The sequence below is a fragment of the Manis javanica genome, chromosome 3 (genome assembly GCF_040802235.1).
Source record: "Manis javanica isolate MJ-LG chromosome 3, MJ_LKY, whole genome shotgun sequence".
Classification (NCBI taxonomy): Eukaryota; Metazoa; Chordata; class Mammalia; order Pholidota; family Manidae; genus Manis; species Manis javanica.
The window spans coordinates 73,823,950-73,844,431 of record NC_133158.1 but is presented as its reverse complement, the minus strand read 5'-3'; the positions used below and the strand labels follow the sequence as shown (position 1 = coordinate 73,844,431).

The 20,482-nt window shown below is 33.4% G+C and overlaps 1 protein-coding gene across 8 annotated transcripts in view; it reads right to left on the bottom strand.

The window, feature by feature from the left end:
- CBLB (Cbl proto-oncogene B) overlaps window positions 1–20,482 on the bottom strand; it is a 207,779-nt gene that overhangs the window by 72,527 nt on the left and 114,770 nt on the right. For 7 of the 8 annotated variants that reach the window (XM_036998645.2, XM_036998649.2, XM_073231708.1 and 4 more), the window contains 4 exons: window positions 20,023–20,160; window positions 16,902–16,989; window positions 15,255–15,386; window positions 4,259–4,462 (listed from right to left, as the gene is read on the bottom strand). In XM_036998645.2, the coding sequence (XP_036854540.2) occupies window positions 4,259–4,462; window positions 15,255–15,386; window positions 16,902–16,989; window positions 20,023–20,160 (562 nt within the window). The other variant, XM_073231709.1, reaches the window with a different exon arrangement.

Sequence of the window (20,482 nt, the reverse complement as noted above, 5' to 3'; positions counted from 1 at the left end):
GAGAAAGATGAGATGAGAACTTGAAATGGCAGATAAAAGAAAACTGAATCATTCTAACAGACAATGGCCAACAGTTACTCTTGGAGTTGAGAGAATGAAATGTTTTTAAAATGAATGAATAAATGAATGAATAGGCAACAGAATGACTGAAAAAACAGAAAGGAAGAAAATTCAGGTAGAAGAGCTATTGTGTGAAAATGGCTGTAGGATATTTGTTTATGGCCTCAGCTGTAAGACAACTGAATAGAACCTATAATTTGATATTTTGTATATATATATTCAGCCTTCAGATAGGAAGACACAAAGATGCATAAAATCAGGTCACTGCCCTCAAAAAACATTTGAGCATGCATGTGGATTTATCATTTTATTTAATAAGTACTTACTGAGTGTGTTCATGTGCCAGGAAACACAAAGATAAATAAGACATTCACACTGGTCTTAAGAATTAATACTCTAATGGAGAAGACAGTCCTCTCAATAAAACATAACAATTTAGTGTAACCCCTGAAACAGAAATACACATAAAGTGCTATGGGAAAATAATGTCATAGCAATATGTTCTCCAATCATTCAGAAACAACTGATGCTTGCATCTACACTAAAATTTAGGTTTATTGAAAGCTAAGCGGCAGTGATTAATGAAATATTTTAACATTCACAATCTGTTTAATTACTAGAAGCAGATTAGTGCACACAATGACATTTAATTGAAATACGATGCTTAAACTTAAAAAGTTACAATTTCTTTAAATTTTTCCCATATCTAAGTGCTACAGGAAAGGAGAGAAATAGCATTGACTCTACTGAAGGCTTTATTAAATGACACTGTTGCCTGCCAAGTAAGCCACTGAAATGAGACTGCCGGGACAATAATGTCTGAGAGCACCATTCTTTTCTTGGGGAAACTAAAGAGAGGATCAGTGTAAAAATCTCTCAGCTCCCTTGACAGAAAGTTCACAGTGAGCCAGAGAACAAAACATGCATGGTCTTGAGAGTGGCTGAAAAGATCAAGGAAAAGCCACTAGAGTCACCTCTACACATTCTGCTGCTCATTTTACGGTACCAGTGGTTCCCTTCAACTGTCAGTGCCACTGCTGAAACAGAAGCTCAGCTTGCCACTTCATTCGGTGGAAAACAGTCCTAGTCTACAGCTTTTCCCAAACTCATAAAGGGCAAACACTGTTTTACCCCACGCAGTAAGGTATACAAAGTTCTTCAAAGAATTACTCTTAAGGCCCCACTCCTCTCCCCTAACACAAATCACTGAAAGAAGAAAAACCCATTTAGTAAAGAAAATTGAAATGCCTTTTCCTAGCTAGAAAACATTACCATTTAGGACTCCTTAAGTACCTGAGGTGTGTATGCATCTGTATACTTGTTAAATACTTTTCTGTTCTTCCCTGTTATCTGTGCATTCAACAAACATTCTGTAAATGCTTACTGTGCCCTAGACCTGGGGATGTAATCTTTTTCTTAGAGGGCCAGATAGTAGATATTTCAGACATTGCAAGCCAAAATGCAAAATTAGAGAAATTATGTAGGTGCCTATAAAATCATTTAAACATATAACCATTTAAAATGTAAAATCTTTCTTAGCTTTCATAAAAACCAACCAAAAGAGGCCATAGTTTGCTGATTCCAGTGCTCAACTGTAGTTAATTACCCAGAGCAAGCTAAGACCGGTTATTAAATTAAAAAGAAAGGTCTTTTGCACCAAGACAAGGCTTCTTCCAGTAAGAACCTGAAGGAATGAGCTAATAAATCTCTGTCCAATAGGATTATCTATTGGATAATTATTCATCAATACTAGGTATTTCAATTGCTATAGAAAATGTTCTGTACGTTCAGTATGGTAGCTCCTAGACACCAGTGGCTATTCAGCAAAATGTTGAGTGTGAATGAGAAACAAAACTTTAAATTTTAATATTTTAAATTTACATTTAAAAGCCACATAGTATATTGGAAAACAGATTCAATAACCATCTATATATAAATTAGCAGGGCTTAACTGAATTTGAGTGTTTGGTGGCCCATTATGCAGGTATAGGAGATAAATATTTTTATTGGTTAGTACCAACAGATCATAATTCAAATTATTTTAAAATTCTGATTAAAAATTTATTGTGAATTAATAATTATTCATGATGTATATTATATTACAGAACTGAAAAGAGCTTTAGAGGACAGGTGGTGGTGATCTATCAAGTACAATGTGTGTGACATGTTCCAAAGAGGCTAAAGGAGGCATACTACATGACAGCTCACAACTAGAACTCTGAAGTTAGGAAGACCTGGAAAAGAGCACCAGTTCTGCTATAGAATAGTTCCAGGATCTTATGCAAATCTTAGGTAAATTATTTCACTTCTTTCTTCTTCCATTTCCTTCTTCATAAAACTTTACAATAACAGTAACTTATCCATAGGGTTGATAAGTTGATCAAATGAGATCAAAGAATTAAGAACGTGGAACAGTGCCATGTCATTAAAATCACAAATGTTATTATTTTATTACCAATATTAGTTAAAATGGGTAATACTATATGATAAAAATTCTAGGACATATTCCATAATTTGACTTAGAAACCATTTCAACACTCCACATGTGAGGGTGCTACACTGGGGTGTTGGATATATTTGGCTGTGTCATTATCCAGAAAATCGCTCTTTCTGTTTTGAATATTTCAAACAGTTTGTACGTAGTAACTCTACCACCTACTGATGTGTCATGATTAGTCTGAGCCTCATTTCCCTATCTGAAAAAATGAGAAGAGTATTTACCTCTCCAAGTTGTTGAGAAAGTATGTGAAAAGCTTTGCATATCTAAAGATGTTAGTACTAGTTTACCGATTAAGAGTTTATCTTAAAACTTAAAATCAAGTCTCAATTCCTTGTTTCAATTTGAAGTTTTTTTTTCTTTTTTCCTTGTTCATCCTTTAGGATTACTGAGGAATAACTTCCTCTCTTCCATCTCTTGGGTCTGAGTCACAACATACTTCAGAAGTAAAAGCTAAATGTGGTTGCCATGACTAAAGGATGGAATCAAGAGTAGTTTCTCTGAGAGTTAAGTTATGACACTCATGGAAAAAAGAGGTTGGAGAATAAAAATCATCCCAGACCAAAGCAAAGTTTGAAGTAGCCATGTTGGTGATGGTTCATATGAATAACCCATATGTAAAAATCTTTGGGTATGTCTTTGATGAGCATGGAACCTCAGAACAAAGAAAATTCAGGAGACCAAGAGATAAACTTTGATACCCTGAATAAGTGGTAACCCAAAGAAATGTTTCATCAGTTCTCTGCACCAAGTATTTCCTACCACAGAGACAGATGCATATGGCGACAAACACTGTTTGATGCCGTTACTCATTTCCGTCACTCCACCTAGACAGCACATAGGTTTCGTGTACCTACCAAATCCTCATGAACTGCAGTGGGGGCTCTATAGGCCTGTGTGGGCCAAGTCTGAATTGAGCAGGGATAAGTGCCATGACCGATCAGCCGCATCTGCCTGAGTCGGAGGGTAGAGGGGTACCTGCACACAGCATCTGCAGACCTTTCATAGGACTTCCTGCCATTTCTCTGACTCTGAGAGCACAACATTTCTGAGTGCAATCTGAATCTCATATATCTTTCTGATTCTAAAAGTCCAGCTCTCTTGACAGTCATTTCTGGTTTGTACATTACTCAACTGGCGTTCTGGTTCACTGATTAGTCTCTTGTGAATGGGGTTACATAAACTCTAAGTGGGCAGCAGCATTCATTCTCAGTGAACTGACCAAGTCAATTTTCTCTGTCGGCAATATTGATAAGCAAGCCTCAGACAATGGAAAAAATTCACAGCCGTAGATTTTATGTGACCTCTTAGTAGCCAAATGGAAGGCTGGTTTTTCCTTATAAGAGAATAACTCCATCAGACACTTCTTTCAGACTTCAAGAAAGACTATTTTTAGCCAATTTCATCATCTCCAATTTTAGTAGTTGTCTTTTTTCTTCACAGATCTACTATTGCCACTCTCAGATGATCTTTAATCCCATATAAAAACTCCCACCACCTCTCATTTTGAAATTTAAAACTCTACTTCTTGTTCTTTCTCAGCTTATGATTTAATCAGCCTGTCAACACTATAGCTTCACCTTACTTTTGGTTTCTGAATCTTTCCAAACCCAAATACACTGTCACACCCCATTTAGACAGCATGACTTCTTCTGCATATCCACATGCCACCCTAAATAAACCTAAACTGTCTAATTTTACCTTTCGAACATTTGCCAACCGGTTCATCATCAAGGTCTCCTCACGGTCATCGTCATCGTCCAAGTCCAGCACAGGCATGCCAAAGGGGTCAATGATGCTACAGCACCTGGAGCCTTCATCTCGCGGATCAAACGGGTCCACGATGATGGGCTCTGTTCCTTTTATTTCACAGCGACAGAAGGGGCAGCCCTGGCCATCTGATTCCTGGAGAAACAAAAAATGTGACTGATCTTTGTTTAAATAAAACAGAACTGAGAGGGGCTGATGTTTTACAACTGTAACAAAATTTTGCCAAACAGGTTTTAGGGTAGGTGTGGGAATGAGGGAAGATCTGTCTTGAAGAGGGAGTGGAGCAGAACAGGAAGTCAACAAAATCCATTATAAGTAGTGTTTAGTATTCCAAATTTTCAAAGAAAAATTTCTCTCAAAGTTTGATTTGCCAAAGAAAGGAACCTAACTTTATTGTCCCGAATGCTCACATAGTATTTTAATGTATCAAAACTTAGAGTCTTACAGAAAACTAGAAATTGAGTCATGTTCCTCTTTACCAAAAGGCACCACTGCTAATCAAACATTCTGTAAAAAGAGTTTGATTAAAAATTCATTATTAGGAAAATAATTGTATCAATTAGAACACATTCTGGAAAAGCTCCTGGGTATATAACTTGGGCCAAATATTTCCAGATTAATTGCATACATCTTTAAAAATCTTGATATATAAGCCATCAGTGTGAAAAAAGTAAATTTATATTCAGAAAACATCATTTGTCCTGGGAGCCTATCATTCTAACGCACCTCAACTGGAATATAATACTATGTGAAATACTGTTTCGCCCCTCCCTGTGCTTTGAAACTAGATACTGCAAAAAAGATTTGTGCAAACACTTTTGGGTCAGAAATTTATTGGTAATAATTGAAGGTTTTGTTCAAAGTCTCTTAGTTCCCTTTCTCAAAACTGCCTTAAGAATTCACAATTGGCAGGGAAATGGGACAAGACTGTTTTCTTGCCCTATAAATAATGCTGCCTTCTAGAGATAGATGGTATATGATATTCACCACTTTATTTTTGCTTCTGCGTTATACACTGACCTTAGTAGTGTGTTAAAAAATAGGAAAATCATAAAATCATTTTAAGGTAGAAATGAGATGAATTAGCAGCATTTTAGAGATGATAAAAGGGATGCAAAGAGAGCAAACATACTTAAAGAAACCACTTAGTACTTAAGTCATGACTGTCGCATCTACATGGTAAAATGGGGAAACTGGTGATCGGCCTGCCCTATGCTAATATTCTGATCAGTGGTGGAATAACACCCGCCTTTCGTTTCACTGGACAATTACTGAGTAACCACTCTGAGGCAGGTCCTGTGGTAGGTAGATCATTCTTTCCCAAACATCACTCAGATTAAAAAACTGAACCTTTCCTTTGCCACAAAAATTGTCAAAAGATGAAAAACACTTTTGGACTGCTTAATGAAAATAAATTGCAATATATTCTTATTCATCTACTGCTAAATAATTTCGGTAAGGAAACTGGAATGGTTAAATAGCTGAACTAAGTTGGTATGAAGAAATATAGACATGCTAACACAAAATCCCTTGATGTTTACTGCCACATATGCAGGTCTGGTGGGCTTCAAGGCAACTTCAATATTTTGTTCCATTATTTTATATATGATAAAACTGAGACTTAACTCTTCTGTTACATTCATATTTTATAACACAGGAGTAAAAAGAGAAAACTAAACCTTTTTCCTATCTGTCACTAACAAGAACATTAAAATAAGTGCACATTCAATATATACTGTCATCCAGGTAAAATCCTCTTATTATAAAAGTCAAAAGAGGTCCCTATTGCATGACCATAATGGAATTTCCTTACAGATCTATGTAACATAATTTCAAAAACATAGTTCTGATATGAAAGAGCAAGATGTAAAAGTGCTGATGTTTCCTGTGTCTTTAATGAGTAAGGATGGAAAATTGTACTCTGGGCTCTACGTAGACACTTGATTCATTCGTATGTTTAAAAAAATATATCCAAAAAATTTCAAACATAAAAAAGGCAGGGACAAAAGTGTAACGAATCCATATGTCCCTATCATCCAACTTCAACAAGGATGAATTCATGCCCAATCTTGTTTCATCTATACTTCCACCCTTGGATTATTTTGAAGCATATCCTATCCATTACATAAATTCATCTATAACTGTTTTAGTATGCATATGTAAAAACAAAATCTTCTAAGACCTAACTGAAATGAAATTATCATAACTAAAATTAATCCACTCCTAAACCTTATAGTCATAATGTTTTTGAATATAGTGGCTAGAATGTGTAAACCACTGTGTCTGGCTACAAAAGCTTCTCTTAGAACTTTCAAGGACAATTTGCATGTTGTTTTCATTAAGGATGACTTCTAGTTTATGTCACCTATTTTCTGAAAAGGCTAACTGAAGACATTGAATTTGGAAATGGGGAAGTGGTGAAAGGCAGTAACAGCATCTTGATGATACAAGAAAAAGTCTGGGAACAGTTCATCTAAAACCAAATTGAAATTTTTCTCCATTTTTTCTATCTGAAAGTTTAATGCTATACAAATTACTGATGTGTTGGAGTAGCTGTTTAATGAGTACCTGTCACAAAAGACATTTTCTGTTCAGATTTATCTTTGAGTTTACATTACTCACTAGGATCAGAAAAACCGATGCAATATACGTCCATTTTGATTAGCAAATACAGATCATGCTGAATGTGTCTCCTTAACTGTATTTACCCTAATATGACTTCACTCATCGTGCTTTCTCTGAAAATGACTACTTTCATATGCAAATTAAGTTTAACCATAAATTCTCAAAAGCCACTTTGGTATTCTGCTTTAGTGTCTGTCAGATGGTTGATCGAATACACATGAAGAATGTCATCAACAGACATATAACTCATCAGGATTGTGCCTTAGTAATTAAAATAATGTTTCTGTCAATACACGCCTAATACAAGATTAAGGAACATATGGTAAAATTTAAAAAAAAGACCAATAAATAACTCTCTTTCTAGTCCCATTCTGAGAATGTTCAGAGGAAGTACTTGGGATTCCATCCATTCTAACTGACTCAGTAGAAATCACTTCTCAAATAAGAAATACTTCCAAACCAAAGAATACAGAAGTTATCAATGAGTACTACAGTCATCTGAAACATAACAATAATATGCTCATGATAAAATCATTTAGACACATATGCCAACCATATATGTTCATGATATGCTATAGTTAATAATACACTATAAGTTAATAATATTAAATATAATGTTAGGTAAACTGAGAACAAAATAGCTGACAGAAAAATAGAAAAAAATGTTACCATCCAAAAATATTTGTAATTCCCCAATAACACCCTATGTAAAAAATCTGAATAAATATTATCAGTATCATCTCATCATCATGCAGGCACTTTCCATATTGTTTAAGTATCATTTAGATGGATATTATCTCTTAAATATCCTCTTTAAATTTTTAAGATAAATATTTTATATAGCAAAATTTATTTACTCTCAGGATAACTAATTGAGTGCATGCTTTAATTTAAGGTCAATCACTTCATGCCTTCCCACATATATTATATATATGGAGGGCCCTAGAGAATACACAGGACTTCATGAGTTTCATTTTGGAGTACATTTTGTATTTTTATCCATTTGCATATGTGTGTGCTTTCCATTATCAGTAATTCCTAATTTATATTACTTTGCCATTTCACACAGATTTGAAGTTACTGTAAGTCTTTTTTAATAACATGTAACAATTATAAAGAAATAACTGGACAAATACATACATTGAGAATAAATTGGGTCCATACTAAGCATTTTCAGTGAACAATATTGCCCACAGTAACTCAATAATTTCTTGTTAGAAGAATGAATGAAAGAATGAGTGAGGATGGTTAATAGCAATCTCATACTAAATACCCCAGAGCAGGAAAGGTCTTTGGTTTTGGTGCTTTTCTGATAGGCAAGGGAAGCTGACATCAGTGAATCTATCTAGTTTTAATTTGGGAAACCCATGAAAACCGTGAATCAGAAAAAGAGCACAGATACTCTGAATCAGGACACTTGTGGAATTCTATACCTGTCAATTACAGCTGTGTGACACTGTATAAGCCATTTCATCTTACATGTAGGATATAATGAGAGAATTTACATTTGAAGGGACTACTTAAAGATGAGATAAATTAATTCAAAGGTTTCCAATGTACTATGCAAATTCCAGTAGGTATAATTACTATAAAAAAATAGTTTCAAGAACAAAGAAATATAGTAAGGTAACTATGGAAACACAGCATTTGAAAAAAATGCATGTATCTGTAAGAATTCCACTTTGTAATGAAATGAATACAATTTCAAAACCACAGGATTATCAGTGCATATAGATTAAGAATAATCAGAAATATGAGATCTCTTCCTAAGTGATATTAGCAGTTCTTATCAGTGCATATAGATTAAAAATAATCAGAAATATGAGATATCTTCCTAAGTGGTACTAGCAGTTCTTATATTAGGAACAGTAATAACAACTAAAATTTTAGGCACTGTTTTAAGCAGTACCCACACACTAACTCATTTACTCCTACAAGGTTGGTACGGTTATCCCGATTTTACCATTAAGAAAATTGAGAGTCCACATAATTTGATGGAAGTCACAGTGAAGCAATACTACATAGGAAATTATATCCAGGAGGTCTGTTTTAACAGCATAATCTTTTTATCACAACACTATCACTATATTATACTATGTATTATGAGGATATTTTAGTTCCTCCATCTCAGATTCATAGCCTAGGTTGAAATAAAGCTTAAAAATAGCTGCCTACTATTGATAACTCAAAAATGGAAAAAAAATAACTATTTTGTTCAAATTGCAATTTTCAAAATCAAACTACTATTATCAATGAATATTGTTTGCTGTAACTGAAATGTTTCAGATTTAATAGGAAGATGCAAAACTTGTCCTAGTAATTACAGTATCCCTTGGGATATATTTTTAATATAGCAAGAAGTTTTTTTTTCAATATTTGTTACTAGAATTCATTTATAATTTTAATGTATGAAGTTTATGAGTTTACATTCTGATGATGTTTGTTTAATGGAGTAAACTTTCAAAACACCTAATTAAAGGCCTTGCTAGAGCCAACTGAAAGTTTTTCAGAGTGCCAATACCTGCTATTGTCCAGGCACATCACAATAAAGCATGCATTTAACTTAGATGCTAAACTCAGAGCCAAGCATTTGCTCTGTCAGATTCTACTTTCTCGTATCTGTCATCTCCTTTTCATTCCTTCTGTCATCACTGTAGTTCATGACACCAGTGTCACATTTTTTGGACACCTCTAGTAGACTCTACATTACTCCCAAAGTGAAAGTGGAGCACCAACATTTTATTTTGTTCACATTTATACAAAAGACATAACATGTAATGAAAGAATACCAATTTATAACAGTCTTAAAGGTAAATAATGTTTTCTTATTTGTAGTAATAAGGGTACAAAATTTCACTGAAGCTAGAAATTTGAAGGTTGGCTGTTTTTGAAGAAAGATATAGTAAAAGATTATTTCTTAGGGCCTTAAATGTATCATTAGAGCTGGCTTCTCATGTTTCTCAGGCAACTACATTTTTTCCAACCATGTTCTCTAAAAATGGGACATACATAAATCTCTATAATCACACGTCATATTAAAATCCAAGCTTACTGATTTTCATCTATTGACTTTTTTTGTGAATTACTATTTTGAACACTTCAATACCTTTCCTTTAAATCATTTTGAAAAAAATACGCAGAAAGAATAATGACAGGAGAAAATTAATTTTACTTTTAATTGATTAAAGTCCTTGGCAGTGATTGAAAGCAAGGATGCACATCCAACTGATGCATGTTTATCCATTTTTATTTTGAGAGAAAAGAAGATTTGAAAAATGCAGTCTAGAGTTCGGCCATTCATGAACTCAGAAGCCATTTTCTAGATTTCTGGAGAAAACACAGAATGAAAACAATTCCTTACTTGACACCTTATGTGTCAACCCTGCAATATGACTGCTGCATAATACATTTTTGGTAGCAATATCACTAATATGAAAAGAAAGATGTGAAGGATTTCAGGGTGAAGAGGAAAGATATTTTGTTAATATCCATGGAATAGTGTGGAAGTGAAAGAAAACTCTAAGTTTTATTGCCAAAAGTAGAACAGAAATGCTGCACCCACAGCGATGTGACTTCAAAGAATGCCTCTTGAGAGGTGATTATTCAACTTAGTATTCTGAGCAATCTCTGGCTTGCTTATTCAATTTATTAAATAACATAGATGTTTCAGAAGGAGAAAAAGAGTCTGACACCTCTTCGGAAGCATGACTAATGGGCCATTATGATACCAGCTAGAGAGTAGTCGCTTGCAGCCTGTAACAACTGACTGACACTACCACTGTGCATTTCCTAGGGTTTCCATTAATTACATACAATTTAAGTCTCCAATGAACTTCAATTAAACCAAAGGAGGGCATCGGAAGGAAAAGTTGGTGAAGAATGGCTTGCAAAAAATGACACAGACTGAGTGCAGAGTGTTTCATGGTCAGGGTTTACTACTTCCTCCTGGACTCTGACAGATTTATCAGAGTTTCTTGGCAGACATGCAAGCCTTTAAAATCCTTTTTATATCAGCATGCCCAACCAAAGTAGCAGAAAGTAACAAAAAAAGTCTCGAATCCATAATTAAATTAAAAGGGTAACAGGATGCTCACTCCATATAATTATTACATATCAATAATTTCATGTAATTATTAACACCTGACCTTTTGTAAATCTTTCTGACTTAATTTTAACTTCCAGAGGGTAGGGGCTATGTCACATCATTGTTCTTAGCCTGCAGACTAATACAGAACCTGGCACATGGAGCTGTTTAAGGAATATTTCCTAAATAAATAAACAGATGGATTTGAGGTTCTAAAGAATGATGGATGAAACAACCCATGTCTGCTTCCACCAAACCAGTTACGAAAAACAAAATAACAAATTATCCTTCTGTATAATTAAGTTTGAAAAGTTCAACTTTTCTTCTATAAAAAGAAACAGACAAGCACATACAACAAAAACACTGGCTTTGACGTCAGAAAATATGGACTCTAGGCCAGCATCGTTTCAAATAAGGAAAAAGTTGAAAATGACATATATTACTACATGTATTCATATCCAGAGACTTAATATGCATATAACATTTCCCATCACATCTACAAGTGTAGATACTATGTTTGGCAATATATTGAACTATGGAAATGTTCAATAATTTTGTTCTGTTTTCAAATTCACCATTAATGAGGTTAAGTTCAATAAGCAGTTCATTGAGGCTATGATATGAGATTTTTATGATATGATATGATATGAGATTTTATGATATGATATGATATGATATGAGATTTTTAGAATATCTAGTGATTGTCAACTGTGTTTCAACTGGATTAACTATATAAGATGTTTATTTTTATTAAATAATGGGGCATTTTGCAATAACATGTCTAAACACTGCTTTTCATACAATATGAAAACTGCCAAAACAGTTGGTTGGCACCACCGTGTGAAATCTATATATCAATGTAGAAATATTCAAATTACCCAAAAGAGTTAATGTTTTGAAGTTAAGCTTTCTTTAACCATGAAGATCCCACTGAGATACAGACTATGGAATATCACTTTAGAATTCTCCAACTTCAGCCTAAGAACATTTTCTTCAGGGTAGAGAAAATCTGAACCAGAGATCACTGGACATGCTTTTGGCATAAAAAAAAGCAGTAATAAGAAAGTCTTACTGCTTCTAGATTAGTACTGGTATTATTGCAAGCAAAAAGATAAACTAACAGTCCAAAAATAAGTGGAAAAAAAATCAAAGTGTGAAAAGCTGAAGGGAATCACCCAGCAGCTACTGAATGGAACCAATGATGTGAATTTAAAAATTCTTAGGCTTCAGTCTCAGATCTTGAGCATGACAGCAGGTCTGAAAAGATCATAGATACTTCTCAGAATTGAAACGGACAGAACTAAGACATTACAAGGGCTTTTCACAATCTATTTACAATATTAGCCTTTTTGTATTTAATGTAATCTTAGTGTTCTTTTTCTCTTCCCTTTACATTATATAGCATATTGTCTATGAGTATTTACTGAGTAACTATCTGTTGTAGGAAGGTAGTATGCTATAAAAGAGAGGGGTTCTAAAATAAGTAAAGCAATCCACATTCTAGAGGAGAAGGAGGTAAATGTGTAAATGTTTACAACATGAATAAAATGAGGTAAGAGTTTGCAAGAACATACACAAAAAGTATCAGAAGACTATCCATGTTGAACTTACATGCAAATTAAAAAATGCTAAAATAATATACCTTTGAACATTTTATTAATCTATATGCAAAATCCTATGATCAGAGTAGGATAACATTGTTCACTAATGACATGAGTGTAATCTAACTGGATTATTATTTCAGCCTTCTGATTACTTCTGAATTTGTCATTTTTGTTACTACTTTATTAGTAAACTGCTATTTTATTACTACTTTCTCATATAGCTTCTTCTAAAATTTTACTCAGACTGTGTTCAGTGCTTGACAATTTATGTACTTCCTCAATTTCTAAAAGTAAAAGAGAGAAGTACATCAAAGTAAAAAAAAAGCAAATGTTAACAATTTATGAATATGGCTGGACATAACTTCATATAAGGCCATTAAACCAATATGAAAAATCATGAAGTGAATCAAGGAATTGGTTAACTACTAGCAAGAGGAATTGAACCATCTGGAGAATGCTCAGCAATATATATAGAAAAGCTGTGGAGATATAAAATGTGAAGGATTAATTAAAGCCATGACAACTGGAAATATGCCTGTGTCTTTTGCACATAACATACCTTTGCAAATTGTTCACAAACTTACTAAATGAAATATTAATTATTGGACCTCAAATTTTAAAAAATAAATTTATTTCAGGACATTAAAGAAAGTAAAATAAATAAACTCTTTTTGCTTGTTTTATATTCAGTCAGACTCTTTTGCTCACTCTGGGCCACAAGATAAAGTTATTTTGAAATATGCTTTATTCAGTAATCTTTACTAATCAAAGGTTTCTGTCAAATAACAGGAGATTCTGACTTAACACATATAACTTCCAAATACTAGGTAAGTATCAAGTTAAAGATGCCCATTTCTGCAGTATTTATGTTTGTGTATGCACCAGGGACTTGGCCCTAAGAGAAGAGGCTGAAATACACAAGCCATGCAAGGAGATAAGAGTACTGGGAATTTGTACCAGCCACAGATTCTGGTTTCTTTAGGGAGAAATGCAAAGCTTTTAGTTTCTCTGTACCTGTGAGAACCATACTACTACACTGAAGGCACAGGTCAGTCTAAAGGGGTGAGAAACACAATGGCCTCATTTACCCTGAAATGCTGACCCAGGGAAAGCAAATCATTCTCAAGTAGCCCCTTCCCAGTCCAGCACTGAGTCAATAACATGCCCATAACACTTTCTACTGATACACTTGAAATACAAGTGCAAACATAACTAAATTTATTGAACTTTATTTACCAGAATGACTACATTCATTGAAAGTCACTTATACAGAGGCATTGCTAAATCTGCAGAACTCTTATTATTGTCAACGTAACTTAAATCAAATCCCTATATGTTGAGAATGAGTTTGCTGGTGCCATACTGAGCATCCCTCTGCCTCCAGCTTCCTGTATTACACAAAATTCAGCATCATGAAAGGATAAAGGAAAATCAGGAAACCCTAAAGTAAAATATAAACCAAATGAATATTGAAAGAGGGAAATGGAGGGATGTTGAACAATTTTTCCTGAGGTAGCAAAGACGTCTAGGAGTTCAGAAATAGCTTTTGTAATGTGGATTAACTGTAATTCTTTTCCTAGTTCTTCCTCTTTTTCTTCACCCATTTCTTAAATCTCTCCAAAGGAAAAAGGAGGTCCTTTATATAGGATTACAAAAATGGTATTTCACTACCAAGTAATGAGCTCAACAGATGTCAGGATGCATCTGCTCTGCACCCCCTTCTTGGCCCTCTAGGGCCATCATCATTCCACAGGCAAAGCAGAGTTTTGTGCAGGACCAGCTGAAGGACTTTGAGGGTCAGGAATGGGAAGTGATGGCAGTTATACCACCAGTAGCAAACTTTTCTAAAAGGCTTGAAAATTTAATTAGTTACTTTCTAACCCTATCAACATTACTGACTTCAATACTGGCTGTCTAAAATAGCAGTTAAAAATGGCTTGATCAAAACATTCTATGAATCCTCCAAATACTTAAAACAGGTAATCTGTCCAAAGGTCCATTTTAAAATGCCCAACCTCTGCCACAGTTAAAGAAATACAAAAAAGCCCATCAATCTATATTTATTCAGTGTCTGCCTACAGGGGGAAAGGCACTTTGTTCTAACAGTCTGCTTCTGTACACTAGAAAATTTAATGCCTGTTTTTGTGGGAACTAGATGTATTTGAGCAGTTCTTCCTGTCTGATTCTCCTATTTTAGCCTTACACAGTAACTGTAGACATATCTGAAACAAGCCATACCTCCTCAGGAAAACAGGGATGGTTGAAATAACAGCATAAGATTTACTACTAGGGTTTACATTGCTACAGAATCTGACCTATAAATTGTATAAATACAGTTAGTGGTAAGATTGATAAGTAACATTCTAAAATAGTGTTACAGAACTATTTATGACTGATAACATAACATTATACGTGTAAAAGAAACAAAATATAGAACAGCAAAAAAAGATCAAATTATACAAACAAAACTCAAACACATTTTTTAAAACAAACATTCTAATAAATCACTTTTTCATTACTTCCTGAATCATTAAGATGGTGAAGACCGAAAATAGAAATATTAATAGGGAATATAAGGAAGGTATCAATGTCACTAATTAAGCCTTGATTGTACCTGCCAGGCTGTAAGGCACGAGGTGCACATCAAATGCCCACAAGGTTCAATCTTGACATCTTTGTCGTTTTCAGCACAAATTTTACAGAGCTGAAAAGTGGAGCCCATTTCACAATATAATTCATATTGTTCCTGGAGTTTGCAGAAGAGAAAAGTCAATGTTAATGTATTTCTTGCACGAACTGTTAATACTGAATATTCTCAAATTTACTGACTTACAGTAAATGCCTCACACTTGATGCATTTAAGACACATTTGAATTTAATAATCAGAATTTGGTCTACAGACCAATTTGCAGTTACAAAAAAATTTAAGTAAGCTAAAATCATAGATGCAGAACTCAATGCAACCTAAGGGGTATGCTATTCAAATACTTATGAGAAACTTAAGAAAATGCTACCCCTCCTGAATATATATTTTTAACTGTGGCTTTCTAAAGAATTGTCTCTTTTGAGTGTCCTCCTGCATATATTAGAAAACACAGAATCACTAAATAATTCAAAAAATGGCAATCACATATTAAATTTTTAGAAATGTCCACAAACTGTACATATGACAAGAGTGTTTCATATAATAATACCACTGAGACTGAAATCTGGAGAATTAGAAAGAAAATGAAAAATTATCTCGTCTTCCCCAAAACCTATTAATGTCTAGGTTTAGTTATTTATTATTTATTATAGGAAGCACAAAAATGTCTAAGTTATAAAATATCTTATAACTAGATAATATGTCAAATAAAATATTCAAGTTCTCCCTTTCAGTCTCTCCCTGATTTCCCAAAACTTTTCACTTCATCCATTAAACACTGTTATTAGTTTGGTGTATTTTTTTAAGTATATTCACATGTTCATATATGGTAATTTCTTATTAATTTACAGAAACTGAACTTCTATAATGGAACTTCACAAAATGAAATGTTATGTAATTGAGCTTTATATAAATAGAACTTTTTTTAGGTAATAAGATGTAGACACTCCCATTTGAGTATATAGGACTCCCCTTCCTCCTGTTAATGACTTTACAGCAGAAAGCAGTATGAGTACACTATGGTTTAATTAACCAATGATTGAATGTTTTGGTATTTGGTAATTTTTCATTTTTCTGAAAAATGCTGATCAGAGCACCCTAGCGTACAGACCTCTATGTGTATATGCCAGTGACACATATGAAATGTAGAGTAAAAGATGTTTTTATTTATATTTTCATAATTAATGGAAACCCCCTCAAGAAAGGCTTTATACCAAGTTACACTTCAATTCATAATCTACAGGGTTGCCAACAATGATTTTTAAGTATATAATTATTACCTTCAATAGGCTTTAATTACTCATTTGACTCTAAAGCTAATCCATATAATTATTCTAATCTTCTAGAATTTTCTAAACCTAAGGCTCTCTCCTCGTATCTATGATCTATGTACATATGGATTTATCTATTTGTGCACATATATGCCATTATGCTATTGGAAGCAAGAATGTTAGTAGCAGAAATTTTTTATTTAAAAATATAATGTAATTGATTTTCAAACACACTTAGAATTCCTCAAGTACCTTTTGCATTAAATACTTATAGTACAAATAGAGAAACTTATTTAAAAGCATTACATTTATTTATTATAAATACTTTTCCAGAAATTTTCCTTACCTGTGTAACTTTGATATGATCATGGGGTGTAGGTTCACATAAACCAGTTAAATCGGGATTATAACTCCTTCCATCAGGATAAAGATAGCTGGATTATAAACAGAAATTTTATTGTTACAAATATACAAGTTTTAACTGCATTTAGAGCTATTTAAGTAGGTTCTTGAACATGCTAGCACACATTTTGATGTTTCCTTTTTATTTAACTTATATTAAGAACCTATTTGTTCATTGTTTCCATATTATGAATTATTTTTAGAACATTTAAAATATAGAAATCATTTTAAGAAATGAAGAATATGGACTCAGACACTAAGCAACCATTTTCAATTACATACACTTATTACATATCCTTTAGGTAAATTAAAATTTTTATTTTACCACTTATGTTCTATTCCAAAACATTTCCAAAATACTGTGATTATACACATATTTTCATTTACTACACCTGTCATCTGCAGCATGGTTAATGTTAACAGTATCATTTTATGCCATGCTTAACATCACAAGGAGAGAAAAATGGAATTAAAGCCCGCAGTTTTCCCACAAAGTTATGGAAACACTTCTGTGGTGTTCCTGTTTTATCTAGTTTCCCATCCTCTTTCTTTCAGTCTCACCTTCCACTCACTTCAAAACACACACACACACACACACACACACACACACACACACACACAGTCTTAATAAAATTAGAAAAAATGTTACAATTCTATATTTCAGTTACTTTAAATCAAGCTATAAACACAGAATGGTTTATAAGCTTGAGGTTCCATTATTAGAGATAACTGAAATAAGAACTAAAAGTAGAGTAATAATGACATCTTGCTGTGCTGAAACAGTTTTTACTCATTCATAAATCTACTAAAAAATGAAGTTTACTGTATTGGTAAATACCTGTTTTAGACTAAAAAGGTAGTATTACTGCTGGATCTCATCAATTTATTAAGTTGTAGTTAATTTGTTTAATATCTTCCTAGTCTAGATAGCTGGAATGAGTAATTTGGACCATAATACTACAGTGAATATTTTAAAGAGCAAAACTAAACTATACTAAAACTATTCTGTGAAGTAACAAAAACTATTTACCCTTAAATAAAGAGTTGATAAATATGTTAGTAACTGTTCAAATTTGCCCAGGGAAAGCAGAAAAAAATGAACTTAGGGGAGAGGTAATTCTCACCTGGTCAGGAAGAGATCAGTGAGAGAACTTTTTTATATGATATAGAAAAAGGAGTTAACTACATCTGAATATGATATAAATTAGTGTCTTTATGAGAGTGGTTAAAATTCTACAAACATTAAATGAGAAGTGATAAGCAAAAGTTGGTAAGTAATTTTCTTTTTATACCCTAAAATGGCCAGTTTTTAAAATTACTACATAACATATTGTTTATCACACTTCAAAAACATATAGAAATTCTAAGGAGAATTCAGAAAGGAAAAATTATAAAAATTAAAATAAGGCTATTAGAGGAAAACTTTAAAGGTTCTGTTTAATGTATAAGGGGCAGTTTCATAATTATTGTACTTAGGAAACTAGGGTGCTACTGATGAGCACTTTTTAATGGCAATGAAAGAATAATGAATCTTGGCTGGTTGTCAAAGTAAACATCACTTGCATCAGAGAGCATTAGATCCACTGTAAGGAAGGGACCTAGCCACCCCTCATAATAGCTGGACCAGACATCTTATGCTTTTATTGATCTTAGGAGAAAAACTTAAAAAAAAACCTATCAAAAATTGAAATTTTAACATGATCTATTTTAATGTAAGCTATCAAAGTTTACTCTGTGTGTATAAATATTAATAAGCAATTTGCATAGAAGTTCAAAGGCTAGACTACTGATTACAGTATTATGATTTCTTGTTTTGATTGACTTTAGAAAAATAGCTGCAGAACACTGTAACAATTTAAATAAGATGTCAAAATTACTCCATTTAGAGATTACCTGCTTGTAATCTCTATTTATAATTTAAAACTTGAAAGCACATTTTCTTAAAAACAAAAATCCTATAATCATAGTGAATCAAAAGCTACACATCTGAATCTTTGATGAAAGATATAAATAGCAGAATAGCATATTTATGATAATTCTTAAAAAGATAAAATACACACTTGGTATCAGTTTGCCATACAATTCTTATGTAACTATTTCTTGAAAGTTCACAACTTTTTAAAAAAGCATTCTTTTTCTTCACACAGTTCCCATCACATTTTCTTTTCTTTCCTTTTTTTTTGCAATTACTTTGGAAAAGGTAAAACTTAAATTGTTTGCTCTTTGCTAACTCTGGTGGACTTCTTCCTGCTAGTTTCCATCACAAGCCATGCTATACTAGGTGAAGCACATATGTCTCTAAGTTACTCATTAAGGCAAGGGGTAAGAAAGCAGGATGAAGTGGCACGGAAAATACAAGTATGAAGGGAATGGCACTGACTAAAATGAATGAGAGATTATATTTACTAAGAAGGGATCTGTCACATTGTTTAAACTCTGAGTGTGGAGAAAAAAAGGCATTGTTAATCTAAAAAAAACCAAAAGAGAACTAATGTTTAAATGTAAAAAAAGAGTTTAAGATATACTACATTTGACTATTAACATGTAATTCTAGAATATGGATTTATTATTAATGTGAATAAAAGAAGGAAGGCATGAAGAGAAAACAAAGGGAAGGGCTGAGAAAAGGATAAGAAGAAGGAAAAGATAATCTGGCACTACTTGTCAAAATGAAAAGGAAAACTAGCAATTTGAGGGGCCTCTGAAGCAACAGAAGTCAATTATTTTAAAGAATTATCTCTTAATACATACACACTTTTACATCTGTTTTTAAACTGCTTTTAAGACCTAACTTCTTTTCCTATGAAAGATACAAACTCATGTTGCAATTTGATGTTGGGATTTATTTGCTATAATAATTAGTTGAATACAAATAATTGGGTTACCTTAGCCTCTTATTTTAAGAGAAGAATAAAACATCCAGAGCATCCATTTGTTCTGAAATAAAAAATTAACAGCCAAGTCATCAGCCTCACTATCCATTCTCTCCATCATGAAGCAATCTCTCTCTCTCTCTTTTAAATCTGTGACTAATAAGGACTCTGACTCCCATTTCTCATACTCACAATCCTTCCCTGCTCCCGTCAATCAGGGCTTGAAATAAGGGCTTATTATGTGGGATGGTCTGTAAGATATTGCCATCCCCTGTCACATAGCCAATGGCCCACTGTCCCAATCTAGTGCAGCTTAACCGGAAAATGTAGCTGGAAAACAGGAGAAAAGTATGTTTTATTACATTCAAACTGTAAGTGACCTACTAAACAATTTGTCAGATTTTTTAAAAGTAAAAGAATAAATAGAATCATTTAGAATTTCTGATACAAATTTCTGTCTTCTAACTTATTTTAACATCACTGTCCTTTCCCATGTATTGATCTGTAAAAGAGGCACTGGCAAGGCACTACAGCACGGGGAAGACAAGCAGCGACTCTACAGCATATCACCACGCTGATGGACAGAGACTGCGATGGGGTGGGGGGTGTGGCTTGATCATATGGGTAAATGTAGTAACCACAATGTTGATCA